Source organism: Artibeus jamaicensis, unplaced genomic scaffold (assembly GCF_021234435.1).
Source record: "Artibeus jamaicensis isolate MK-2021 breed Jamaican fruit bat unplaced genomic scaffold, CSHL_Jam_final contig_923, whole genome shotgun sequence".
NCBI lineage: Eukaryota > Metazoa > Chordata > Mammalia > Chiroptera > Phyllostomidae > Artibeus > Artibeus jamaicensis.
The window spans coordinates 5,874,010-5,901,995 of record NW_026522014.1 but is presented as its reverse complement, the minus strand read 5'-3'; the positions used below and the strand labels follow the sequence as shown (position 1 = coordinate 5,901,995).

General features: G+C 41.2%; 1 protein-coding gene across 1 annotated transcript; it reads left to right on the top strand.

The window, feature by feature from the left end:
- Nucleotides 1-7,817: 7,817 nt before the first annotated feature.
- Nucleotides 7,818-27,069, top strand: ASNS (asparagine synthetase (glutamine-hydrolyzing)). The gene is made up of 12 exons (XM_037136702.2): nt 7,818-7,951; nt 11,780-12,051; nt 15,736-15,973; nt 19,755-19,940; nt 20,191-20,292; nt 20,745-20,872; nt 22,262-22,388; nt 23,755-23,861; nt 24,279-24,379; nt 25,357-25,438; nt 26,077-26,232; nt 26,734-27,069. The coding sequence occupies exons 2-12, from the start codon at nt 11,803-11,805 to the stop codon at nt 26,941-26,943; spliced, it is 1,686 nt and encodes a 561-aa protein (XP_036992597.2). The 5' UTR covers nt 7,818-7,951; nt 11,780-11,802; the 3' UTR covers nt 26,944-27,069.
- The last annotated feature ends 917 nt before the right edge of the window (nt 27,070-27,986 follow it).

The following is a 27,986-nucleotide window of genomic DNA, read 5'->3' as shown; positions in this document are numbered from 1 at the left end:
AGTACAATTCTAAAGATCAATGAATCCAGGAGTTGGTTCTTTGAAAAAATAAACAAAATAGACAAGCCTTTAAGTAGGCTCATCAAGAAAAGAAGGGAACGGACACAAATAAACACAATCAGAAATGAAAGAGGAGAGATTACAACCGATACCACAGAAATAGAGAGGATTGTAAGAAATTACTATGAAGAACTGTATGCCAAGAAATTTGAGAACCTAGGGGAAATGGACACATTTCTAGAAAAATATAATCTCCCAAAACTCAATGAAAAAGAAGTAGAACAGCTGAATAGACCAATAACAGCAAAAGAAATTGAAGCAGTAATCAAAAAACTCCCATCACACAAAAGCCCTGGACCAGATGGATTCACAGGAGAATTCTACAAAGCATTTAAGGAAGAGCTAACCCCCATTCTTCACAGACTATTCCAAAAAATCCAAAAGGATGGAAAACTCCCTAACTCCTTTTATGAAGCCAGCATCATCCTAATTCCAAAACCAGATAGAGATACAACAAAGAAAGAAAACTTCAGGCCAATATCGCTGATGAACATAGACGCTAAAATCCTCAACAAAATATTAGCAAATCGCATCCAACAATATATCCAAAAGATTATACACCCTGACCAAGTGGGATTCATCCCAGGGATGCAAGGATGGTTCAACATTCGCAAAACAGTAAATGTAATTCATCACATAAACAAAAGCAAAGACAAAAACCACATGATCATATCAATAGACGCAGAAAAAGCTTTCGATAAGGTACAACACCCATTCATGATAAAAACACTCAGCAAAATGGGAATAGAGGGAACATTCCTCAATATAATAAAGGCCATTTATGAGAGACCTACAGCCAATATCATACTCAATGGACAAAAACTAAAAGCTTTTCCACTAAGATCAGGAACAAGACAAGGATGTCCACTTTCACCACTTCTATTCAATATAGTATTAGAAGTTTTGGCCACAGCGATCAGGCAAGAAAAGGAAATAAAAGGCATCCAAATAGGAGAGGAGGAAACAAAATTGTCACTGTTTGCAGATGACATGATAGTGTACATGGAAAATCCTATAGACTCTACCCAAAAGCTGCTCAAACTAATTAATGAATTTGGCAAAACAGCAGGATACAAAGTCAATATCCAGAAATCAAAGGCATTTTTGTATACAAACAATGAATCAGCAGAAGCAGAAATCAAGGAAAAAATCCCATTCGATATAGCAAAAAGAAAAATAAAATATCTGGGAATAAACCTAACCAAAGAGGTAAAAGACCTGTATGCAGAAAACTACACAACACTGAAGAAAGAAATCAGGGAAGACACAAACAAATGGAAACATATACCGTGTTCATGGATTGGAAGAATTAACATCATCAAAATGTCCATACTACCCAAAGCAATATACAGATTCAATGCAATACCTATTAAAGTACCAATGGCGTATTTCACAGACATAGAACAAACACTTCAAAAATTTATATGGAATCATAAACGAGCCCGAATAGCAGCTGCTCTTTTGAGAAAGAAGAACAAAGTAGGAGGGATCACAATACCTGATATCAAACTGTATTACAAAGCCACTGTAATCAAAACAGCCTGGTACTGGCATAAAAACAGGCACATAGACCAATGGAACAGAACAGAGAGCCCAAAAATCAACCCAACCCTCTACAGTCAATTAATATTCGACAAAGGGGGCAGTAACATAAAATGGAGTAAAGATAGCCTCTTCAACAAATGGTGTTGGGAGAACTGGACAGCTACGTGCAAAAAAATGAAACTTGAGCACCAACTTACACCATACACCAAAATAAATTCAAGGTGGATAAAAGACTTAAATATAAGCTATGACACCATTAAAGTCCTAGAGGAGAACATTGGCAAGAAAATCTCAGATATTCCATGCAGCAACATTTTTACGGATATGTGCCCTAGAGCAAGGAATATAAAGGAAAGAATAAACAAATGGGATCTCATCAAAATAAAAAGCTTCTGCATGGCTAAAGAAAACAGTATTAAATTAAAAAGACAACCAACTGCATGGGAAAACATATTTGCCAATGATACCTCAGACAAAGGTTTAATCTCCAAAATATACAAAGAACTTACACAACTCCACTCTAAGAAGACATCTAACCCAATTAAAAAATGGGAAAAGGACTTGAACAGACACTTCTCTAAAGAGGACATACAGAATATCCAGAGACACATGAAGAGATGCTCAATATCGTTAGCTATCAGAGAGATGCAAATTAAAACCACAATGAGATACCACTTTACACCAGTCAGGATGGCTATAATAGACAAAGCAACAAATAACAAATGTTGGAGAGGGTGTGGGGAAAAGGGGACCTTAGTTCACTGTTGGTGGGATTGCAGACTGGTACAACCATTATGGAAAACAGTATGGAATTTTCTCAGAAAAATAAAAATTGACCTGCCTTTTGACCCAGCAATTCCACTGCTAGGATTATACCCCAAGAATCCTAAAACATCAATTTCAAAGAACCTATGCACCACTATGTTCATAGCAGCACAATTTACAATAGCCAAGAGTTGGAAGCAACCTAGGTGCCCATCAGTAAATGAATGGATCCAAAAATTGTGGTACATATACACCATGGAATTCTATGCAGCAGAGAGAAAGAAGGAGCTACTACCTTTTGCAACAACATGGATGGAACTGGAAAGCATTATGCTGAGTGAAATAGGCCAGGCATTGAAGGACAAATACCACATGATCTCACCTTTGACAGGAAGCTAAAGAATAAAACAAACAAGCAAACAGAATAAAAACAAAGACGCTGAAATAGAGAACAAGTGGGCAGCGACCAGAGGGGAGAGGGAAGGGAACTTAAGGGGAAAAAGGGGGAGGGATTTTGAGGAACAAGTATGAAAGACACAGAGATGAGGACTGGGGGGGCGGGGAAATGGGAGGGAGGGGGGAGACTGGGCGGGGGGGGTGGGGTGGGATGGGAGAAATAGATTAAAAAAAATGTACTTGAAAAGTAACTAAATAAAATTTAATATAAAAAAAAGTTTCATTTGGCAGAGGAGGATTTTATTCTGATTCCTTAGTGATTAAGGTCAAATAACTGTAAATGCTCCAAGGCTGCTTTTAGAGCGGGGCTTTCATGTGGGGGTAGGATAAGATGTGGCAAAATAGGCCAACATAATTTGGTTTTCATTTGTGTCTAATAATTAAGAGAGGATATGAATCATCTTCCACTGCAGTTAAATCCACCACATCCTCAGTTATACCTTAGATCAATGTATTATTTAGGGTTCTGGTAGGAAGCAGATGGCACACTCCAGTGAGGACTAATTACAGAAGTGCAGGCAGGGTTTGGGAAAAGCAAGAGAGTTCAGTACCCCAGTGCTGGGACTGAAGAGGACAAGGAGATAGCAGTTCCTGGAATCTGAACAGAAGGGGGTATGGACAGGGCCAGGGGACAGGCGGGGTGGACTTCAAGAGAGGAATTTTGTGGTAAGGGAGTCAGGGGAAGAAATACCCTGAGATGTCTTCTTCCCACTCTCTGGGTCTCCTTGAAGTGTCTCCCCTTGGACAGCTGCACTGGAAGAGGAGGGCAGGGGAGCCAGGGCACAAAGCGAGGTGGAGAAGAATGTTGGAGGGGCTGGGCGGGGGCGGGGTGAGTAGAAGATACTCAGCACAACCAACCACACTACATAACATACCAAGTATCTGCCTCCCACAACATGGGCAGGGTGGTAAGGCGAATGGGATCTGGCTTTGTACAGATTATCGTTCAGTTCTTTGTGATTTAATTCGAACTGTTTGTGTTCAACTAAATCCCTCTACTCCTCTGAGTCTCGTTTTTACCTTTGTAAAGTGTGGCTAGAAGATCTACATGCCCAGGTTGTTGTCAGGATTGAGAGAGATTATGTGGATGAGGATAGAGCAAAGTCTGTTTGGTGCTGGAAACTTTAGGGCAATAGGAACTTTAGAACTTAGTCATCTATCATCTTTGTTCTTATCTGTCAATAGCGTGTCCACAGCATGCTCTGTGCTTACGGAATTTACATTCTTGGCACTTTTTGAACTAGTCAGGGAATGTACTGTATGGGGGTATCAAACTCATATAATCTACAAGCATTGGCTGTAGTCTGATCTCAGTATGTCTTGAACATGTAATTTTACTATTTCTCAATTTATTTTGGTGCTGATGTGACTAATGAAATACAAATTTATTTAAGAGTTCTAAAGTTACATTATCTTGCTTATTTATTTATTTTTTTATCATGGTGGTATATTTTCTCTGTCAAAGGGTTACCAAAAGCACACTATCTTCTTGTGGGGTCAGGTCAAGAAAACCCTGTGTGTGTGTGTGTGATTCTAAAAGGAATTTTTGTATTTGAAATGTTTACGGACCTCTAACCTGTAATATTTTGGCTGTCAGCTGGACTTAGATTCTTATGAGGCAATTTTAGGCCTTAAACTCCTGTTTCTGAGGACGCGTTTCCCTGCACTGGGTAATAAACTTGAGGGAAATGCTGGTACCAGTTAGTTCGACAGTGCCTTTGAAATGAAGACCCTCCCCTTTCAAACCCTCGGTGCAGATAATAAATAGGAAAAAAGTCTAATTTTAGGATCATGCTCTAATATAGGAACTAGCATGAAATCCGAAAAAGAAAATGTATTTAATCCTGAATGGAAATCACTCATGTTCAGTAAAAATGACAGAGGCTACGTCAGCCCCTTGCTCTTTGTCAGCATCTCCAGTACAGCCCAGCTCTTCTTGCCATTTTAGTCCATAGGCAGAATGTGATGAGAAGAGAATGGCCTGCACATGCAGACAACCCTGATTTCACGTCCTGGATCTACAAGTATCAGGTGCGTGAATTCGGATAATTCACTTCTAACTGGGCCTAATGTAGAAATAGCAAGATTACAAGGCTATTTTGAGTTTCAATGAGCTAGATTGCATTGTGGGGATGAAAAAAATTAATTTCCCTCCTTGGATGCTATGGTTCTACAGAATTCTCATCACTTTAGTACTTAGAATTTTAAGACTGAAGGGACTTCCGGTCAAGATGGTGGCATAGGCATCTATGGCTCATCTCTCTGTACAACCACGTCAAAATTACAACTAAATATAGAACAACCAACACTCAGAACCATCAGAACCCAAGTTGAATGGAAGTCTGACAACTATGAAATTAAGGAGACCACATCCATCTGGACTGGTAGGAGGGGCACAGATGTGGAACACGCTGGTCCCACATCATTGTGTAGTGGATAAAAATTTGGGAGGGATATCTCGGGAGTGGGGAGTCCCAGACCCATACCAGGCCCCCAGCCCAGGGTTCCAGTGCCAGGAAGATAAGTCCCTACAACTTCTGGCTACAAAAACCAGTGGGGATTGAGTTGGTGGAAGAAACTTCTGGACTCCCAAGCAGTTCCTATTAAACATCCTACATATGGATTCACCTACACAGACTTACTCCCTCTGAGCTCCAGCACCAGGATAGCACCTGAAAGGCACCAGTGGTGTATAGGGAGAAACTGATGACAGGGCCAGCAGAGGCCATTGTCCCTTTGTCAAACCCTCCCCGCACAGAGCCAGTAGGCTGGTGCCATATCTGAGCCTCTATCAACCCAGCTAACACTGTTTGAACCCCTCTTGGAGATCCCCCCAAACTCTGCCCCTCCCCACTTGTGGGCCCATCCAAGCTACTTTTCCATAAGAATAGCTGGTATTGCCACATGCTTCGCAACTTCCTAAATCCTATCCAAAAAGCAACAGCTGGCCTCAGTGAGCCCCAGGCCCTTCACTAGCAGCAGTCATATTAGAATCACAGCTTGGCTTCTACTGGAAATCACCAAAGTCAGCACAAGTAGCAGCCATCTCAGATTGCTTTACAGTTCAGGCACAGTGGCCCCAGGCAAAACATAGGTGGGGGCTGACCCTGGCCTGCACCAGCTGGGAAACCCCAGGGCCAGCACACCCAGTGAACAGCTACAGACCGCACTGGAGCACCGCCATGCTGCCTCTGCATGGCTGATCCTCCGCAGAAGGCAGAGGTTGGGGGTCAGTGGTCATAGCCAATCTTTGCAGCTGACTGGCCTGAGTAAATCCCTCCCATTGACCTGCCAAGAGCAACCAAGGCTCAACTACAAGAGGAGGATATTCTCAGACCACTCAAAGGGCACATGACCCAAATGAAAGAACAGGTCGAAAGTCCAGAAAAAGTGTGAAACAAAATGGAGATAAGCAATCTCTCAGATACAGAGTTCAAAACACTGGTTATAAGGATGCTCAAATAACCTGCTGAGGACCTCAGCAGCATAAAAAAGATCCAGTCAGAAATGAAGGATTCACTAATTGAAATAAAGAACAACTTACAGGGAAACAATAGTAGAGTGGATGAAGCCAAGCATCAAATCAATGATTTGGAACATAAGGAAGCAAAAAACAACCAATCAGAACAACAAGAAAAAAGAATCAAAACAAAAATGGGGATAGTATAAGCAGCCTCTGGGACAACTTCAAAAGGTCCAATATTCACATTATAGGGGTGCCAGAGGGAGAAGAGAAAGAGCAAGAAATTGGAAATCTACCTGAAAAAATAATAAAAGAACACATCCCTAACTTGGTGAAGGAAATAGACATACAAGTCCATGGAGAACAGAGAGTCCTAAACAAGATGGATGCAAGGAAGCCCACTACAAGACTCATCATATTTAAAATGCCAAAGGTTAAAGATAGAAAATCATAAAAGCAGTAAGAGAAAGTAAGTTAGCTACCAGAGGGTTGCCAGATGGGAGGAGAATGGGGGGAATGGGTGAAGGGGTGAAGGGATGAAGAAGTACAAATAAGTACTTACAGAATAGTCATGGGGATGTAAAGTACAGTATAGGAAATAGAGTAGCCAAAGAACTTATACCCATAACCCACAGACATGAACAATGGTGGGAGTATTGCCTGATGGAGGGTGGGTGCTGGGTGGAGAGGGCCAAAGGGGAAAAAATCAGGACAACTATAATAGCATAATCAATAAAATATAATCAAAAAAAGAATTTTGGGACTGGAGGAATCACAGTTATCTCTTATTTCCTTATTTTCAAGATAAAAACATTAGGTGGTTATAGGGAATTCCAGTGGTCATATAAGCAGTTGTGGTAAAATTCAGACTGGAGCTTAGTGTCTTCCTGAAAATGAAGTTTGTCAACGACCAAACATAATGAGGAATCGAAGTGAACACATGTTTGAGAATCTACCTAATGTTACCCATTGAGCTGATCCACGGACTCAAAAGACTAAGACGTCAACACAACCAAGAAGGTGACAATGTAGGAACACAAACTCAGGACAACCACATAGCAAATTTAATAGTGATCCATCACAAAATACAAATATACTGAGCTATGTCCAGAGATACAATATAATGAAATATAGTTTGTATTTAATAAAAAGATAATACTTTTCCAGCTACTCCTGTCTGTCTCGCTGTAAGGAGGAGGTACAACACTCCTAAAGACCTTGTGATTAAGGATATGAGGGAGATCTGATGCCCAGGGGATACAGCAATCAATCTGGTGAGGATTTCCCCAAGAACCAAGTGTAGAGGACCCCTAGTTGTCAGAATAGCAGGCCAGGTAACCCTAGGAGTCAATAGGGACCCTGGCCTGATCTCTGAGACTATTCTTCAGCAAGTGCACTAACGCTTTAAGGAGCTGGAAGACGAGTGCTTCCTCCACCCACCCCTCTTCCGAGCCCCGTCCTGCTCCGCCCACCAGGCCACGCCCACTTTCCTGCACGCGCTGGCGCTGGTTGGTCCTCGCAAGCCTGATGAAACTTCCCGCAGCATTACAGGAGCTAGGCGGCTATAAAGTGAGAGGAAAGCGGCCGTGCCGTCCCGTGTGCCATCCGACCCCAGCCCCTTTCTCCGCTCCATATCGGCTCACCTTCCTTGTTCGAGATCAGGTAAACCAGGCTCCGGCGCCCAGCGCGGCGCTCCTCCCCTCATGCCTCGGGCTGCGCCGGGAGCGAGTGAAGGATGCCCGGCAGCCTGGCCCCCCGCAGGTGGGAGGGTAGGAAAGGATCTAGGATCCCGGCTCCGGTTGATGCTGCGGCTCCTGCCCGGTAAAGAGGGCGGAGCCGATTTTTATGCACAGTGGAGCAAGGGCGAGAGGAAATACCTGTGTCGTGGTCACCGGTGGGAGGCCCGCTGCTGCTTCGGAGAGAAGGCGGAGGCGGCGGCCTAGGTTGTCCCCTGTGAATTTTATTATTTTTTATTATATTGCATCGAAGCCTGTGGGAATTTTCGCAGTCCGGGGGCCTTCCGGTGCACCAGCTCGGGAGTGCACGTGGCCTGGGTGCGGTTGGGACTCCGGAGTCGGGGGACTTGATAGCGTAATCCTGGTCCAGGAGGGAGGGTCTCTAGGGTTGTGAGTCTGAGCCTCGGGGTTTGTACTTATCCCCCGTCCCCTCTTCCGATTGCCCCTTTTTACCTAGCCACCTCCCCCCCCCCCCACCCCGACTCAAGTGACTTGATGAGCAAACCTTGTCAAAAGAGATCTGTTGAGGGTGATCAGGCGGCGTGGGATAGAAAAAAAAAAGGGGGGGCAACGGCCCTGGCTGGTGTAGGTCAGTGGATTGAGTGTGGGCCTGTGAAGCAAGGGGTCACTGGTTCGATTCCCAGTCAGGGCACATGCCTGGGTTGCAGGCCAGGTCCCTAGTAGGGGACACATGAGAGGCAACCACACACTGATGTTTCTCTCCCACTCCTTCTCCTTCCCTTCCACTCTCTCTTAAAGTAAATAAATAAAATATTTTTTTAAAAAAACGGCAACGGAGCTGGCATACCCATTTCAATGGATGTGTATTGTGTAGGACTGGCTTCAGATTAATTTACTATTTTGAGTAAAGGCCCAGTTTTCTTCTTCCACGGCATTATTTCTTTACCGTCTGTTGTCTTGGGCGCTTGACGAATAATTTAAAAGCACTAAGAACTTTTTTTTTCCCCATTGATTGATTGCATTGCTGAAATATTGATTAAAAACAATTTAGTCTTGTACCTGACCAGGAGTGGGTTGCTGAAATCTTAATGTACAAATGAAATGATGAGAAGTTTAAGTAGTTGGTAATTAGAATAGATGGCACTGAGACAACACTATGCAAATTCGGCCACAGCTATAATAGCCGCAGGTAACTCTAGTGAGAACTTGAAATGCTAGCAGTCCCAATTGATACGTGTTTTAAGTGTAAAATATACCGGCTGTTCACTATTTAGGCAGTATAAAGCAATATAAAATTGTCTCCTTGAAAATTGTTTATACTGATTACATGTTGGAATGATACTATTTTCAGTAAATTGTGTTAAATAAAATATATTTAAAATTAACTTCCCCTTTTTTTCTCCTTTCTTTAATGGAGCTACTAGTATATTTAAAATGACATGTGGCTCATATTTATGTCGGGCAGCACTGCTCTAAAATTTTATGAGGAAATACAGAAAATTACTGGGAACAAGGAATAGCAGTGGGAAAAAGCATTGCAATAGAACCTTTGCCCTCTAATGAGACCGACTCCAATAAAAATAGGTGATGGTTTTTATTTGTTTTCTGCTGGAGAAATAAGTGTGCTTCACAAACTTATTTCTGTTACCTCCTTTCCCCCTCCAAGGTAGTGGTGATAGTATTAAGCTTAGCAGACTTAAGAGGATTCTCAAAGCAATAATGTGAGGATTTAGGAAAATAAGTGATTCACTGATGACCTCAACGTGCTTTTTGAAGCACTCTAGCAGCCCACTTTTGAAAAAATTTAAGCGTCATTTGTACAACGTTGTAATTTGATATCTGTATAGACTACAAAGTGACCACCCCCCAAAGTTTAGTTATTATCCATGACCATACGATTGACCCCCATCATGCCTTTCACTTACCTTCTAACCCCTTTCTCCTCTGGTATCCACTAATCTGTTGTTCTCTGTATCTATGAGTTTGTTTTTGTTTTGTTGTTTAGATTTCACATATAAGTGAAATCATATAGTATTTAACTTCTAACTTCTTTCACTTAGTATTATACCATCATGGTCCATCCATGTTATTGCCAATGGCAAGCTTTCATCCTTTTTTATGGCTGATTAGTATTCCATTGTATATATGGTATAGAGACAAAGGTAGATGACTTATCAATAGTAATCTCACCTCTCAGTGAATTTTCCCACTAAATCTCAGAGTAGATATCTCATGATTGGCTATTTGGCCCAGGGTGTGGAAGGGACTGTATAGCGATACTTTTATTTTCAAGTTGCTTGAGTTACTACCATATTTCATTAATTTGGTCTAGTCTCATTAAAAGGCCAAAGCTTTGGCTCATTTAGATACAAATGAAATGTCCTCAGAGGATTGCCCCAAATGATTGATCTAACCTGAGTATATATTTTTTCTTTATGATCTTTGTCCCAAATTATCTAGTCATTTGCTGCAAATTTGCATTTTTAAAAAAACACCAAAATCGTTTCCAAACTAATATTTTGGTAAAATAACTTTTTCGAAATGGAAACATCCAAATAAAACAGCCCTGTATTTCACAGTTGAAAAATTGAAATTGGGAAGCAATTAACATTTGTAGGAATCATTTGTTTGCTTCTTGGCCCACAGCGATAAACCAGCTTTTCTTCAGAGATGTTATCAATGTCCCCTTCTCCCCTGCTTTTCTTCCTTATTGACTAAGACAGCAATTTGAGAACATTTTGTCTTTAGGATGTTTTGATGGTGAACATTTTGTATCTCCATCAATGTAATGTTTCTTTTGTTGTTATTGTTCAAAAAGCCAGGATATCTGTATCAGATTATATTGCTTTCTTTTTCTCTGTAATTTATTTTGTCACATTTGAGTAATTCATTTAGAGGTTAGCTAGAAGTTTTAAAATGCTTGTAAGAGCTGTATAGCTGCCCTGGCTGGTGTAGCTTAGTGGATTGAGTGTGGGCCTGTGAAGCAAAGGGTTGCCCGTTCGATTCCCATTCAGGGCACATGCCTGGGTTGCAGGCCAGGTCCCCAGTAGGGAACGCATGAGAGGCAACCACACATTGATGTTTCTCTCCCACTCTTTCTCCTTCCCTTCCCCTCTCTCTAAAAATAAATAAAATATTTTTAAAAAGAGCTGTATAGCTTAATATTATACTTTAGCAATATGTATCATCTTCCATTCTACCTACCATATTCTGCGTGCAGTTCCTACAGGTAAAGAGAGCACTTCTGATTGTACAGGAGACTATAGTAATCTAGAGAGTCTTGTGGATTTTTGAGGGCTTTTGAGACTCTGGGCTGAAGAGAGTGGGGCTGGGATCTCTGGGCAGACTGGAGCCAGCCTGCGTGAGCATCTGTATCTTGGGAGTAAACCCGCGATGCGGACAAGAATGTGGCCTGAACACTGCCAGCTCTAGGTGACCAGATCCTAAGGTGAGAGCAATGCAGGCTAAGCTCCAATAGCTGGTTGGACGTGACAGTCACCCATCTTTTCTGAATACTTGTAAGTAAATAAAAGTATTCTCTGCCTCTGTGTGCCTGCCAACCTAATGAAAAATTGCTGTAGATAAGATAGTTTATATATGTATATACACACATATATACATTAAATATATAATTTTATTATATTTTTTCATTGCCATTTAGTCTCCTTATGCTCCCCTTGTCTGCCCAAGATAGTTTATATTTTGATCATTGAAGTGGTTTATGCAAGTTTTTGGAATCAAGATTTGATACGAACTTGGGTCAGGTGCTGAGTGGTCTGCTTTTCCTCCGCAGAGAGCCCGTCACTCCTTCGCACCATGTGTGGCATCTGGGCCCTCTTTGGCAGTGATGACTGCCTCTCTGTTCAGTGTCTGAGTGCCATGAAGATTGCACACAGGGGTCCCGATGCATTTCGCTTTGAGAATGTCAACGGATACACCAACTGCTGCTTTGGATTTCATCGGCTGGCGGTGGTTGACCAGTTGTTTGGGATGCAACCAATTCGCGTGAAGAAATTTCCTTATTTGTGGCTGTGTTACAATGGAGAAATCTACAACCACCAGAAGGTAAACAAAATGAAACCAGAATATATCATGATGTGGTTAATGCTCATAGCTTGTTGGTTATAATCATCTTATAAATTTTGTGTGTATAATGGCTTTTACTTTTCAGAGCATTCTCCATGTTTGTGATGTTATTTGTTCCAATTATGTAGATAGAAAACTGATGCCCAGAGGTGAAGCGACTGGGTCATGCACAGAAAAAAAACAAATTGGGGGTTACAGTTCAGGTTCCTTAACTCTTCGAATCTTTTTTTCTCCTATTATGAATTTAAATATTAATGAGTGCTAGGCCCTGCATTAGGTGCTGGGGATACAGTAATAAATGAGAGGTAAGTGTGCTCTGTAATGGAGTGTATTCTATTAGGATGCAGACAAAAAAATCTTTGTACATATAACAAGCATTCTGAAAACATGAATATGGAGCTGATGGATACAGAAGACCCAGGTTTTGGAAGGGTGGTCAGAGAAGGCACTTGAGAAATTGACGCTTGGACTGAGAACCCATGGACAAGGATCAGCCAGCAAGGCTGGGAAGAGCATTTCTTGTAGAGGGAATAGCATTTCTTGTAGAGGGAATAGCATATGTAGAAGCCCTGAGGCAGGAAGCAGCTCTGGGATAGTCCTAAGAAAACAAGATAGAGTTGGGAAGGTAGGCAGGACCAGATCAAGCAGGATTTGTTACAGTAAGAGAGTTAGAATAGTATTTTAAGAAGCATGGAGATTGGAGGATTTAAAGGCAGGGATAGAATTTAATAGTTTGGAGGTGATCTTATTTGTAGCTTTTCTACAATGCTGCCCTTAAGATATTTATTGTTCCTGCATACTACCACTTAATCAGAGCCAAAGGACAGAAATGTGTCCAGATGCAATGGAGCTCAAGAAGCAGGACTTTTGGCAGCATTGAAATTGGAAGGTTTTTAATCTGGTGAAAGTTTACTCCTAGGATGAAAGTGGGTGAGGGGATGCAGATTCTGACCTGGGGAAGCTAAATTTGCTAAGAACTTTTCAATCCAGAGTTACTTGCCTACTGTTTCATGATACATTTTTTAATCCAAAATTTGCACAGGTTTTGTGTGTTTGTCACCCTCTTATCCAACTTTTAATTTTGAAAAGTCCAGACTTACAAAACAAACAGAACAATGAAAATATTGAATAATTGTTAATGTTTTGCCATATTGGCTTTATCTCTCTGTGTCTCTGTATTTATACACACACGTACTTACTTTGGGTTGTATTTAGAGTATATTACAGACACTAACTTCTAAATACATAAGCGTTTATCTCTTTAAGAAGAAGGACATTTTTCAACCTAACACCAGTGCTATTGTTAAACGTAAGAAATCCACAATACCATCTAATGCCTAGCTTGTAATTCCCCAAGTGTCCCAAGAATATATTTATAACTGTTTTTCTGTTCTGTTTTGTTTTGTTTTTTTTTGTTTTGGTTTGTTTTGAGCCAGGTTTTATTTAATGTTCATACCTTGGGTTGTGATGTTTCTGGGTATTTTTTTAGGCCTCCTTAATATGCACCTATCATTCATGGGTAGGGTTTTATATGTTCTCGCCACCCTTTCGACATTTTCATCTCTAAACAGTAGCTTTGACCATTGTTTGTTGTCTGCTTATAGGAACACTGTCAATTATAGGCTTCTCACTTGTTTTCCACCAAGTTACTTTCACATTTATTAAGGGCCAGCTGTACATCAAGCATCATTTTTCTAGGTGTTTAGAGATGAAATGATGAATGGGGAAGGTAACAACAGAGCTTCATGCTGGTAGGAGGACAGGAGAGGGACAATTAAAACGGCTTTCTCACTAAGCCAAATTAGTGCGAAATTAGTACCAAGTATGTGAGAATGCCAGGTTGTATTACGGCAACATCAGCCTGACTTTCACCTTAAACGGGAAGGGGCATTCCTTGTTTACTTGAACAGCATGGCAGCTTTTGTGTGTTTTGTTAATAGTTATAAAAAGTTAACTATTTTGAAAATATTTGTATTGTAAATTAGCCAAATATGTCTTTATGTTCAAAATCAGAGAGGTTCCATTGCTTCTATCAGTCAACTATGGTAATGCGGTTTGAACAGCTAGAAGTTTGTTGATAGAGGAGAATGGACATTTTAGGTCCTTATAAAGTATTCTGCAACATAAGCTCCAAATCCCTCCTGTTTTTGATGAAAATAAAATTTGCTACTGAAATACAGCCTGAGGTATATTGGGAGTAGAGGGACAGTAAGTCAAGGCCAGGAGGAATCTGAGTAAAGGCTGGGGCATAGAGGAGGTCCTCTCAGCTGCGGGCAGCAGGGGCTTCCCACCACGTCCAATGGCACTGTGATATCTGGGTGGTGGCGAGATATAGGGGCTTTTGTCTTGGGAGAGTAAGAAGTGGTACATGCGAATCATTGACCCATAAATTACCTGTGAGGGTTAGGCCCAGGACTGGTGATGACATGGTCTTGAGGGTGGGGAGGAGGAAGAATTAGGAACCTATTGCTTGCAGAAATCATTGGATGCTTTAGGATTATTCTTTCTTCAGGTGCTTAAGTCCAGAAAGGTCAGCAGAAGACCACTGCCAAAGCCCACCTGCCAGTGACAGAGATCATCCCTGATAGTCTTTCCGAGGAGGGACAGCAGCCAGGAGGTAGCTCTGTAGACCCTGGAGGCGGCCAAAGCCCATTTTTGGATAGTTCTTTGAGTTCCTAGAGACAAAAGTCTCACAAATTTATAAAGCAAGCAAGATTGCGAAGCATGTTTTATAGGCCACACATATGCAAACATGTAGACTTACCTTTTGAACTATAAAAACATGTTTTAAATGTTTAAACTTAACCTAGAATTTGCACTTGATTTTATATGAACCCTTTTCTCTCCATTGTCAACCAGAAATCAGGAGTTAAGTACAAGGAAAGAGAACTTGCCAAGGACTTTTTACCCTCTCAGTTTGCCAGTGGTGGAGAGCCCCTGAGTGTGGGGCACAACCAAAACCTCTTATCTGTGTTCAGTGACAGTGACGGCCTCTTTGCTCTTCCTTTGGGGCACGTGCACTAATTAGCTCCACCTGTGTTCTGTTGGTCAGGGAGAAGCAGCTGCAATCCCACTGCAGCGGTGGGAGGAGTAGATGTTGTCCTCCCCTAGGGACCAGCAGCTTTGTTTTGGACCCTGTGTCTCTGTTGTTGTGATGGAATCATTTATTTGCCAGGGAACAGTGACAAATGCTTTTGCTTTCTGTTTTTCTAGGTAGGTCTTTAAGGCTGCACTAGAAGAAACTCAGCCAATACTATATTCCCAAACCAAAATCTCATAGTAGCAGAAGATATATTTCTAGTGTCACGGCAATTGGACAACGTATTTGCTTAACCTGCGTATAAATGTGTGTAAATATATTTGTATTATCTACACAGAATGTCTAATATGCATTTCCATCCCTCTGTGCATTACTGTTCTGGTACATTGTCTCTACATTCTGTTTATTAGAATGCAACTACATTTTTCACAGGTTTAGCTTTTATAAAGAATGTCTAGGATTGTGGGTTCAGACAAGCTATATTTTTTAATGCCATGATTCTTCTAAGTCACTAACATGCTTCAAATGATTAGTAAGCACAGAAATATTGAAAGAACTTGGAAAAAACTATTAGTGAATGCACAAGGAATCTAACATTTTTATTTTGCTCTTGCTTCCTTAAGCTGCAACGCCATTTTGAATTTGAATATCAGACCAAAGTGGATGGTGAGATAATCCTTCATCTTTATGCCAAAGGAGGAATTGAGCAAACAGTTTGCATGTTGGATGGGGTATTTGCGTTTATTTTACTGGATACGGCCAATAAGAAAGTGTTCCTGGGCAGAGATACCTATGGAGTCAGACCTTTGTTTAAAGCTATGACAGAAGACGGATTTTTGGCTGTGTGTTCAGAAGCTAAAGGTAATGATAGAATTTATCTATAGATTTTCATTATTATCCTGGATTTTTGTGTTTTATTTCTAGGTCATATCTGCATATCCCATAGGGTGCAATACAAAATTTTACAATTGACTAAGTCGGTCATGGATCCTCTACACTTTGTATTTTGTAAACTCTTTTTGTATTTTGTGGACTCTCTCTTTTAGTACCTAAATTCTGTAATCCTTGAAGTCTACATCTGTGTAGTAAAGTCATTTAATTTTTGTTGTGCTGATGAGTGTCGCATCTACTTTGATCCCGTGCGTATTGGCAGGTTTACCTGTAGCATGTTGGAACACTAGGGCTGCCCCTGCAGGTATCGCCCTGTGGCGCCAGGCCATAGCTGTAGCACATGTTTATTTAGCATTTTGAAAACAGCTTTATTGATATTATTATTCACATAACATATGGTTAACCCGCTTAAAGTATACAATTCAGTGGTTTTTAGTATATTTACAGATATCTGCAACTAAAATTCCTGTCAATTTTAGAAATTTTTTTATGAACTCAAAAAGAAACCTTGTACTCTCTAGCTATTACTCCCTGTCCTCTGTATGCGCCAACCATTGAAACTCTGGGTTTTCCTGTTCAGGTCATTTCGTGCAAACGGGAGCATGTCCTATGTGGGCTTCTGTGGCTGGTTTCTTTCATTTGCATAATGTTTTCAAGATTTCTCTCTCATAGCCTGTGTAGGTACTTACTTTTTGTAGGCAAATGATACTCCATTACATGGATATACCACATTTGTTTATCCTTTGTCAGTGGATGGGCATTTGGGTTGTTTCTCCCTTTTGGTTATTGTGAGTAGTGCCGCTATAAACATTTATGTAGTTTGTGCGGATGTGTCTTTTCATTTCTCCTGGGCCTATGCCTAGGGGTGAACTTGCTGGGTCGTGTGGTGGCTCCGTGTTTAATTGTTTGAGGAACTGAAAGACTGTTTTCCAAAGCAGCTGCTCCATTTTATGTTGCCACCGGCAATATATGAGGGGTTAGGCTTCTCCTCGTCCTCACAGACCCTTTCTTCCTGACTTTTTTGATTGTAGCCATCCTAGTACATAGGAGGTACTAGTTCATTGTAATTTTGACTTGCTTTGCCCTGTTGACACTGATGTCAGGCATCTTGATTGTGCCACTTGTATTCTTCCTTGGAGAAAAGTCTATTTAGTTCCTTTGTCCTTTTTTTTTCCTGCTGAGAATCATTTAATCTTTTAATGTTTTTAAAACTTAACAGACTATTTTTTAGAGCAGTTTGAGGTTTCAGAAAAATTGAACAGAAAGTACAGAGTTCCCGTAAAGGGTGAGACAAAAGTAGGTTTATAATTATGAGTACACAAAACACAGAGTGTATTCTTGCATTATTATTTGTTAGTTATTGTATTATTTGCCATAGGAACAACTGTAAACCTACTTTTGCCCCCTGTATATTCCTTCCACTATGATCAGCAAGGTGCAGAGTATATATATGGTCAATATGTAAAAATCACTTGTATTTGATACACTTGCAGTGAACATTATACACTTGTAATGAACAATCTAAAAATGAAATTAAGAAAACAATTTTACGTATAATAGCATCAAAGAGAATAAAACAGTATTAAGTTTAACAAAAGAAATATAAAACTTGTACTCTGAAACTATAAAATACTGTGGAAATACATGAGAGATTTGAGTAAGAAAAGTCATCCTATGATCATGAATCAAAAGCTTAACGTTGTTAGGATGACTGTATTCCCCAAAGTGACCTTCATGTTAATGTGATCTCTATCAGAATCCCAAATGACTTCTTCGTAGGAAGCGACAGACTGACACTGAGGTCACTGTGGAAGTCCAGGGACCCAGGATAGCCCAGGGAGTCTAGAAAGGAACAAAGCAGGAGGACTCATACTTCCCAATTGCAAGTCTCACTGTGATACAAGGGTAAGCAGGACAGTATGGTACTGCCATAAGGATAGATGGAGAGACCAGTAGAATGGAATCGAGAGTCCAGGGAGTGAGTCCACACATCTGTAGTCAACTGGTTTTCAACAAGGGCACCAAGGCCATGCAACGGGGAGAGATAATCTGTTCTACAACTGGGACAAGTGAACATACACATGCAAATTAGTGAAGTTGGACCTTTACCTCACACTGTATACAAAAATTAAAATGGATCAAAGTTCCAAATGTGAGAGCTGAAACCACAGAATTCTTAGAAGAAAACAAAGGGGTAAATCTTTGTGACATTGTATGTCACAAAGATTTCTTAGATACAACACCAAAAACATAAGCAACACAAGAATAGATAAAGAAGAGAAAAGAAAAGCAACAAAATTAAACACTTTTCATGAAAGAGAATACCATCCAGAAAATGAAAACACAACCCACAGAATGGAATAAACTACTTCCAAATCATGTTTAGCATATTTTGACAGAAAACTTGAGAAAGACATTCATATCTTTTATCTCTTACCTAGGCAGCAGTAACATTCTAAAATCTGGTCTGCCTGCCTGCCTCTTTTTCTTTATTCCTTAAGTCCTTTCTCACTTAGCTTCCACATTTACTACTGGCTGAAACAAGGATGATGAAATCAATAATAAGGTCCTTAGGACATCAGTCACAGTGTGGGTACTAATAGCTGTCTGAATTGGTCTGTTTTCAGGCGTTTCAAATGGCACAGAACAAGTATATTTGTTAAGTACTGTCAGGGAAGCCCAGTAAAGAGAACCCAAGGGGAAAACAGACCTCCGCTATCTCTCCTTTGGGCCCTATTAACTCAATGTGGAATTAAAGTCTTACCTTCGATTTACCCTTAGAAATTTCTTGACTTATTTTTTACATCCTTCATAACACTGCCCTTTCCCAGGCAGAATGTCCTCAGCCAGAGAACTGCAACAGTGTTCATTTCTCACTGCTTTTAGAATAACTGAGCCAAAAACTCATCTGGTCCTGGCACTGCTCCCTGCTTCAGACCCTTGACTACCCCTCCTCTGCCCAGGCTGTGTGGCTCTGGTAAGGTGTGCCACTTGGTGGTGGGGTCTGAGGCTTATCTAGTCTTCGAATCGAGTGGCACACGGCAGATGACTGGGTTTACGAACTCAGATGTGAAATCATACTGAGCGCTGTGGACAGAGAGGCTGTTCCTGTTTACAGTGAGACATTGATTTTGTATCTGAGATCCTGGCAGTGTCGGGTTGGCTCCTCCCTGGGAGAACTGGCTGACGAAGTTCGTGACACTGTGGGCATAATAACTAGTTAGGGAATAAATGCTGACTTCTCAACACCTGACTTTAAAGTACTTAATAGTGAATCATTTTCCTTGTTAAAGGACTGGGGACCAGGGCTGTTTGCTTAAAATACCGTACTGATGACAAGGAAGCAACTGCCAGAGATTATAAAATTAACATTTTAGGTCCTGCCTCTTTGCTTAATAAACGCATCTCCTTTTTCTTTTTATATTTGCTTGTTTTATGGTAGAAAGTAGATTTTCTTGATCAGAAATTCTAGCGAGGCAGAAGAAACGGAACATGGGAGATTTTCCTGTTGCTTTGAATCACTACAAATCGGTGCAGTTTTGCTCTGCCCCTTGTACCACTGTTATCTCTCTAGTAACTGAATGGTATGGTGTGAGTGTTGAATTTATTTTCCTATTCTGATTCTATAATGGTCATGCATTTGTAGGGGAAAGGGAAAATAAAACAGGAATTTCAAGAATATGAACTAAGTATGAAAGTTCCTGTGAAGTGTTGTTCTCATTTGAATGCATTTATCTTCTTGAATTTGCAGGTCTTGTTAACTTGAAACATTCCACAGCTCCTTTTTTAAAAGTGGAGCCGTTTCTCCCGGGACACTACGAAGTACTGGATTTAAAGCCCAACGGCAAGGTCGCGTCAGTGGAGATGGTTAAATACCACCACTGCAGGGACGAGCCTCTGCACGCCGCCCACGACAGTGTGGAGAAGCTGTTCCCAGGTAAGAAAGCAAGTGCCCGCCCAGCCACCCCCCTGCCCTCCTTTCCAAAGGCAGGTTGTCCTCTCGTATCACCGGACCGATGTCAGTTTGAAGGTCTAGTTCCTATGTCATTTGGAGGTGGCATATTGGGATCTGGCAGACTCCACTGTTGAGCAGATGCCATCATGGTAGACGTGGATGATTGTTTTCTCATTTCAGTAACTCAGCCGAGCTTTTCCAGAGCTGTTTCCCTTACTTTGTGTGTTAACAGGTTTTGAGATAGAAACCGTGAAGAGCAACGTGCGGATACTTTTTAACAACGCCATTAAGAAACGTTTGATGACGGACCGGAGGATTGGCTGTCTTTTATCAGGTGAGGACTGTTAATATTTACCTAATAAAATTAACCTAGTTGTATTTCATGTATATTTGTTTAAGTTCAGTGACTTGTAGCTCTCCCTGAGATGTTATCTATAAAATATTTACTTTATAACTTAATCTTTTCTCCATGATAGGATGAAGTTTTTGGTAAGGCACATTTAATATTTGTGGTAATTTAACAACTTAAAGTCACACTATAATTACATTATTGTTATGAGTGAGTAAACATTCTTTAGAGTTATATGTAGTGGTTTTTTAACCAATTCTAATACTGATGCCATTATCACAGGTTATATGTTAGGTTTTTCTCTTATTAAAATTGTTTTCTAGTTTATAAAACTTGGGGATTTTAAATGATAAAACTCCAGTCTTGGTACTTAGCAAGAATGTAAGCCAACTGTCCCAACCTGTGCAAGGCACATGACCTTGCTGTCTTGCTCTCAGGGGGCTTGGATTCCAGTTTGGTTGCTGCCACCCTGGCAAAGCAGCTAAAGGAAGCTCAAGTCCAGTACCCTTTCCAGACATTTGCGATTGGCATGGAAGACAGTCCTGACTTAGTAGCTGCCAGAAAGGTAAGACTCTGTCTCTGCCTGTCAAAATGAAAATTAAGTCAGTAAATGATGGTTCTGTACTTCTGCTGCTGCATCGACTCCAGTACTTGCTGTAAGTTAAGTATAGTAAAATGTAGTGTCATGAAAAGCCCGTTTAACATTAGCTATGTTGTCCACTGTATACTGAATACTTTTATCTGTCATGGTCAGTTCATTTGTCACAAAAACCATAGGGTAATGATTCTCCTCTTGAAAGTGAGGGCCTGGTGTGGTGGGTAGGAGGGCAGGCTTTGGAGCCTGGCTGTTGGTCTCACTTCCTAGTTCTACCGTGCAGTTCCTCACTTAAGCAATAGGAGTAATAATGTCTACTGCAGGCTAGTTTTGAGGTGGAAAATTATATAACTCATATACAATGCATAAGATAGAGCCTAGCATGTAGTAAGTACTTGGTGAATGTTAGCTGTTGTTATTATTTAGGTTTTGGGGTTTTTTAAAATAAACCAGTATGTTAGGAACTATGGGTACAGGGGACCTGGTACACATTCAGTATGCGGAAGACCTCATTCCTACTCTGCAAAAACTTACATAGAATGATTGGAAAAGGGCTAGAGAGCAGTCCCAAAGCAAGTTGATTAATGCTGAAAGAATCCCAAATGGGCCCTGGCTGGTGTAGTTCAGTGGATTGAGCACGGGCCTGTGAACCAGACAGTTGTGGTTCGATTCCCAGTCAGGGCACATGCCTAGGTTGCAGACCGGTTCCCTGCAGACCGGTTCCCTGCAGACCGGTTCCCTACAGGCCAGTTCCCAGCAGGGGATGCACGAAAGGCAACCATACATTGATGTTTCTCTCCCTCTCTCCTTCCCTTCCCCTCTAAAGATAAATAAATAAAATTTTTAAAAAAATTAAAAAAAAAAAAAAGAATCCAAAATGGCCAAAGAAAATAGAATAAGGGGAGGGGCCATTTCATTGAGGCACAATATCCTGGGTATAAAATCAGACATTGCAGGAAGGCCGAAAGGTGGCCAGCGTTAGAGCAGGATCGCGCTGGAGTAGAGAGAGATGAGGTGGGTTAGGTGAAACAGGTGTGTGTTGGGGTGGGTGCTCATTGGAAGCCCCCTACTGTTAGGTTGAAGTCTAGGAGTGACAGAGGCTGGTGGTAGATCTGCCCCCTGGTGGTTGAGTGGGGGGGAGGGACCCGGAGGGGACAAAAGAACTTGAGCGGGTAGGGCTGCTGTGTGGCGCCAGCCTGCAGAGTCTTTCCCCCGTGGTGTGGTGGCTTACAGAGTGACTTCCCCGTGTTTTGCCTCATTTTCTGCTGTTGTTCGTTCATGACGCATTGTGAACTGCTGTCATGTTTCACTTTCAAGGGCAGTTCTGCTCTTTGAATAACAAGGTATTTCTTTAATCAGGTGGCAAATCACATCGGGAGTGAGCACCATGAAGTCCTCTTTAACTCTGAGGAAGGTATTCAGGCCCTGGACGAAGTCATCTTCTCCTTGGAAACTTACGACATCACGACAGTTCGTGCTTCAGTGGGTGAGGAATTCTATGATATCATAAAGGCTTGTAATTCTGAAAAAGTATAAAGTTTGAAAAATATTACTTCCAGCAACAGTTTTAAAACAATACTCAAGAATGCACACAAATAAAAGTCCTGTACCATCAGCTGTCTAAGACAAGACTATTTAAGAATTCCTCAAAGCCCTGGTGGTGTAGCTCAGTGGATTGAGCGCGGGCCTGCGAACCAGACAATCGCATTTCGATTCCCAGTCAGGGCACATACCCGGGTTGCAGGCCGGTTCCCTGCAGGCCGGTTCCCAGCAGGGGATGCACGAAGGCAATCATACATTGATGTTTCTCTCCCTCTCTCCTTCCCTTCCCCTCTAAAGATAAATAAATAAAATCTTTAAAAAAAAAAAAGAATTCCTCGAATCTCTTAGAGTGAGAGGAACAGTAAATACAGAAACTTCCACGTTTAGAGTATCACTATTTCTATTTCTCCAAAGAGCAGATACATGTTATCTGCAATCTGTTCCCTCAGTTTCTCTGAATAAAGTTTCTTGAGCTGTACAGAGAGGTAGGTCTGTGTTGTAACTAATCTTCTGCAAGGAATATTCACTTTGGTTATGTCTTGGTAAAGATTTCATCATACAACGTATCAGTCAGTAGCAGTTATTACCCAGCAAGCAGTACTAGTTTTATCCTGTGGACACCTACCGAGATCAGAAGTATGCTTCAAATCAGATTGATCCAATGTTGTTGAGCCTCCGATATGCTACCAGCCTCGATATGCTTCTCTTTAAAGAGACTCAGAATCTGATAGGGTGATCTCGCCCGCAGGGAGCAAAAATACATGAACAGGTATTAATGTTTCATTGGGAGTGAGCAATTAGGAAAAATGTCTAAATTAAAGTCTCCCTAGGAAAGCGATAATGAAAATGGTTAAGAACAAATACTGGGTTACAGAGATGTGGAGTAGGAACCAATGGGCATCTTTTAATAACTTATATAGTACCCTCAATTCACTATATGTTAATTTGGTGGGTGGTAGTATTAGAACAAAATTAAAACTAAACTACCAAGACTCAACTCTTACTGTTTTTGTATACTTCATTTAAAAGACATGCTTTTGCAATGTAGCCCCAAACCAGTCCACAGTTTTATATATAGGTTTTAAATTTTAATGCTTTTAGACCAAGCATGCACACCTTAAAATTTTGCTAAACTGAACAAGGACGCAAATGTCTAAAAAAAATTTATACCTTTCATGTTAGTATCTCTATACAGAAATAAGAGTCTAATCCAAGAGCAGAGCTTACAGTTGTTTCCAAAAGCCAAATAAATGACATTTTGGGTGAAGAGTTATATTGACATTAATAATCATTCCTGTCTCTTTTTTAAGGTATGTACTTAATTTCCAAGTACATTCGGAAGAACACAGACAGCGTGGTGATCTTCTCTGGAGAAGGTTCAGATGAGCTTACGCAGGGTTACATATATTTCCACAAGGTAAGCCTTCGGAAATGGAAGGATGCTGGTGTTAAATTAAGAAAAGTATGAATTATTTGACTATTTTTCATCATCTGTCTTTTCAGTATAGCAGTAACACTTGAGTAGCTTGTGAGGTATATGAGGAAATCTTATTGTGTCTGCTTTGTGTTTCTTTTGGGGAGAAAGGAGTCTTAATCGTGGCCATTGCACGGTGTGGCCATGTTGTTTGTTCTTTGCTGTGAGGGAAGGTCTGCTTACACAGCCTTCTCTCCCTTTCCTAAACTCGGCTTAGCTTTTCGTCTTAGCTTTTCGTCTTACCCGTCTTTAGAGCTGGAGTATGTATAAGAGTAGGAAATAAAAACTGTTGTATTTGCCCAAAGCAAATCTGTCTGTGTATGTATATTTGTAACTCTCAGCTCTTTGTTTGTGAAATAGGCTCCTTCCCCTGAAGAAGCTGAGGAGGAGAGTGAGAGGCTCCTGAAGGAACTCTATTTGTTTGATGTTCTCCGCGCAGATCGAACGACCGCTGCCCACGGGTAACTCAGGACAATGAAGCTTGTCTCTTAGTGCTGAAGGAATTAGGCTAAATTCAGAGTGTTGTGGGAATAGTGAGGACTTTTACAGGTTGTTCTAGATGGAGTTTCCATCTTTAAATTATAACGACATTCTGTTCATATCTGAATAACCGAGAGGGAAGGTAGTTGCAGCTCTTCTTAGGTCTTTAAGGGCAAGAAAGATTATACACCTCCTTGAAACAAGTGTTGAGCACCTGCCAAGCCTGTTTGATGCTCTGGTGACCTTGCGTGGGGAAGGGGCAAGGAAGATGCAAGAGGCTTGATTAGATCATAAACCTGTAATCTAATCAGAGTTTCTTTAGCATCATTTCTGGTTGGTTCAGGTGTTCACTTTTTAGCTGGAATGTTAGATAACTGAATAGTCTTGCTGTACATGATAAATAACATTTAATGTTTTTGGTGCTTCCACCAGTCACACTTAAAGAATAATAAAGTATGGGTTAGGGACTGACTGAATCTGGTTATGATCCTGTGCTCTTGTCCTAGTGAGAGTCACTGGGCTGCAGGAGATGATGTGCCTTTGAGGAAACACTGTGGGCACTGGTTTATACTGAATCTTGTGTGTAACTTATTAATCAGTTGAGTAAAAATTCTTTGAGTCAGAAAGGTCAAGGCCAAGGACATTCTTAATGATTGGATCACTCAGTATTCTTTTACTGCTTTTTGAGATAGATATTTACTTGTTCACAGAAGGGAAGATAAAAGTAATTATTCTCATACGGTTGGTTTTGCTCCCTAGGTGGGGTAAGACGTATATTAAATGAAGGTTTTTGTGTTCATGCATTCTTATAGGATGGTCAGGGGGATTATAAAGATTACAATATCATCTGAACATGACTTAGAGGCAGGCTGAACTACTAGGAAACTCTAAATCAGAATCTAAACTGACAGGCACTAAATATTCATTTTAATTTAGTTTTCTTCTCTTCCCTTTTAAGCCTTGAATTAAGAGTCCCGTTCCTAGATCATCGATTTTGTTCCTATTACCTGTCTCTGCCAGCAGATATGAGAGTTCCCAAGGTAGGTGAATCGATTGAGGTTATTGGGTTGGCCAATAAGTTCTCTTGGTTTTTGTCCATAAGATGGCTCTAGTAGCGCTGAGTTGTCTTTAACTTCACTCAAAACAATTTTGTTAGATTGTAGTGTGACAGCTGTCATATCAGGGTGCGTTAAAGAAACATCAAAATTGGTGAATTTTTATGTAGCCATTTTAATATCGAAGATGAAGATAACACAAAACATTTCCACATATTATGCTTTGTTATTTCAAGAAAGGTAAAAATGCAACTGAAATATTAAAAAAAGATTAGTGCAGTGTATAGAGAAGGTGCTGAAGGTTGATCGAACATGTCAAAAGTGGTTCACAAAGTTTCATGCTGGAGATTTCTTGCTGGACTATGCTCCACAGTCAAGCAGACCAATTGAAGTTGATAGTAATAAAATCAAGACATTAATTGGACAATCAATGTTATACCATGCGGGAGATGGCTGACATACTGAAAATATCCAAATCTATCAAGTTATTGGTGAACATGAAAAAAGTGTCTTTTATTTTATGGAAAAAACTCAATGGACATTTGGCCAACCCAATAAAAACTGTCCATTGGTATGGGTTATATTTGGAGCTTTTACCGATGTTCCTTTTGTTTCCATGTCAGAATGGGGTAGAAAAACATCTGCTGAGAGAGACATTCGAGGACTCCAACCTGATACCTAAGGAGATTCTCTGGCGACCAAAAGAAGCTTTCAGTGATGGCATAACCTCCATGAAGAATTCCTGGTTTAGGATTTTACAGGACTATATTGAACACCAGGTATGATGTTTCCAAAAATACTTTCTGGACCAGGACAGTTTGGATGCTGAGTCTATTTTGTATTTCATTTACAAGTGTTTTGCATCTCTAGGAGAGATTGCCTCTTTTATAAGCATTAAGTAGCATGCAGGATTATAAAATAGCCTCCCATGTTAAAAGAGAGACAGAAGACAGTTAACCAATCAACCCTGACCCTCATTTAACACATTTTTGGGCACCTGCTGGGTGCCAGACACTGTTAGGCATCAGTGAATAAAACACTCAGAGCCACCACAGATTAGAAATATGCATCTGAATGTTCTTTCAAAGTTTCACAGGTACGCATTTTATGGTATTAAACATTTTCTAAGTGATGGGTGAATTGGAGATGTCTGGCACTATTTACAGTCAAGCGTTTTCATATCCTTTTTTTTCTTTTGACTTTATGAGCCAGATTAAATATAGGGATCTCTGTGCTGTTAAAAAAAAAAAACATTTGCTTTTATGCTTTTATTCTTACAGGTCGATGATGCAATGATGGCAGGTGCAGCCCAGAGGTTTCCCTTCAACACTCCTAAAACTAAAGAAGGCTATTACTACCGTCAGATCTTTGAACGCCACTACCCAGGCCGGGCTGACTGGCTGACCCATTACTGGATGCCCAGGTGGATTAATGCCAGCGACCCTTCCGCACGCACTCTGACCCATTACAAGTCGGCTGCCAAAGCTTAGGCATGTTCTGAGCTATAGAGTGAAAGTAAATGTTTCTTCTTATTGTGAAGGGCAGAGGACTCAGGGGTAGAAGGGTGTTAAAGAGCATCCTTCACCCAGGGGGTGAAAGAAATAAAAGTCTTCAATCTAAAACATTGCTAGAGTCAGTTCTATTCATACTGTGCTTTCCTTAGGGGGCTGGGAAACTGAGCAGCTTTTGCCATGGGGCCGTAAGGCAGAGAGTGAGTGGGAAGGGGGGGAGGGGGCGCAGTCTGACATTTCCTGCAAGGACTCACAGGTGCTCTCCAGGCAGGGCTGCTTTGTCCTTTGCCTACGTGGCTTCCTTCCAGTCCCCTCTTCATCAGACTGTGGTCTCTGACTTCCATCTCAGTTCTTTCTGCGTATCTAACAACTGGCCAGGCAGACAGACTCTGCAGAAGTTAGTCCTGTGCAAGAGCTCATGGCAGCTCTGTTCTGAGAGACAGTAATTTGGATGTTAAGTTGTTGAACCAGTCAGTGCAAGGAGTTTTATGGAACCATTAATGGCAAATGGCACCGCAGTTAGAGCTTGGTCCTTTAGTTTGCTTCAGAAAGAATTCAGAATCAAGACCCAGATACCAGTGGAAGTTTATTTGGAAAGTCACAGAGGTAGATGAAGTGAGCCAGCTGGGCTGGTGTGCTCAGGAAACAAGTTACAGAGGCAGAAGCAGGGCCCTTGGAGCCGAGGGGAAGGAAAGCAAAGGTGTGCACCTTGAGGGATAAAAGGGATAGAAAGGCAGGGGCAGCACCTGCACTGACTGGGTCCTTTGTCTTAAGGGGTTTTATCTGTTTCCCAAAGGCCAGATTTGTAGGCGAGGTCTCAGGGGAGGATCTCAATAGAGTATTTTGCTTTCCAGGTTGTGTCTACTCAGGGTGGCGGTCTGCGCTGATTGGTTGGTGCCAGAGCAGGGGGTCATGGGTCATCGCAGCTGGTTCTGGTGTCAGCCATGGTGCTGCCCCGCCTGGCCTTACTGATTTTCTGGGCCTGGAGCTGAGGCCTCGATGTCAGTTTGACCACAACTCTG

Excerpts from the sequence above, each read along its gene's own strand:
- ASNS (XM_037136702.2), top strand. The coding sequence starts at position 11,803 with ATGTGTGGCATCTGGGCCCTCTTTGGCAGTGATGACTGCCTCTCTGTT. Across the intron at positions 15,974-19,754 it reads TGTGTGTTCAGAAGCTAAAG|GTCTTGTTAACTTGAAACAT; the intron begins GTAATGATAGAA and ends TTGAATTTGCAG. Across the intron at positions 25,439-26,076 it reads CAGATATGAGAGTTCCCAAG|AATGGGGTAGAAAAACATCT; the intron begins GTAGGTGAATCG and ends TTTCCATGTCAG.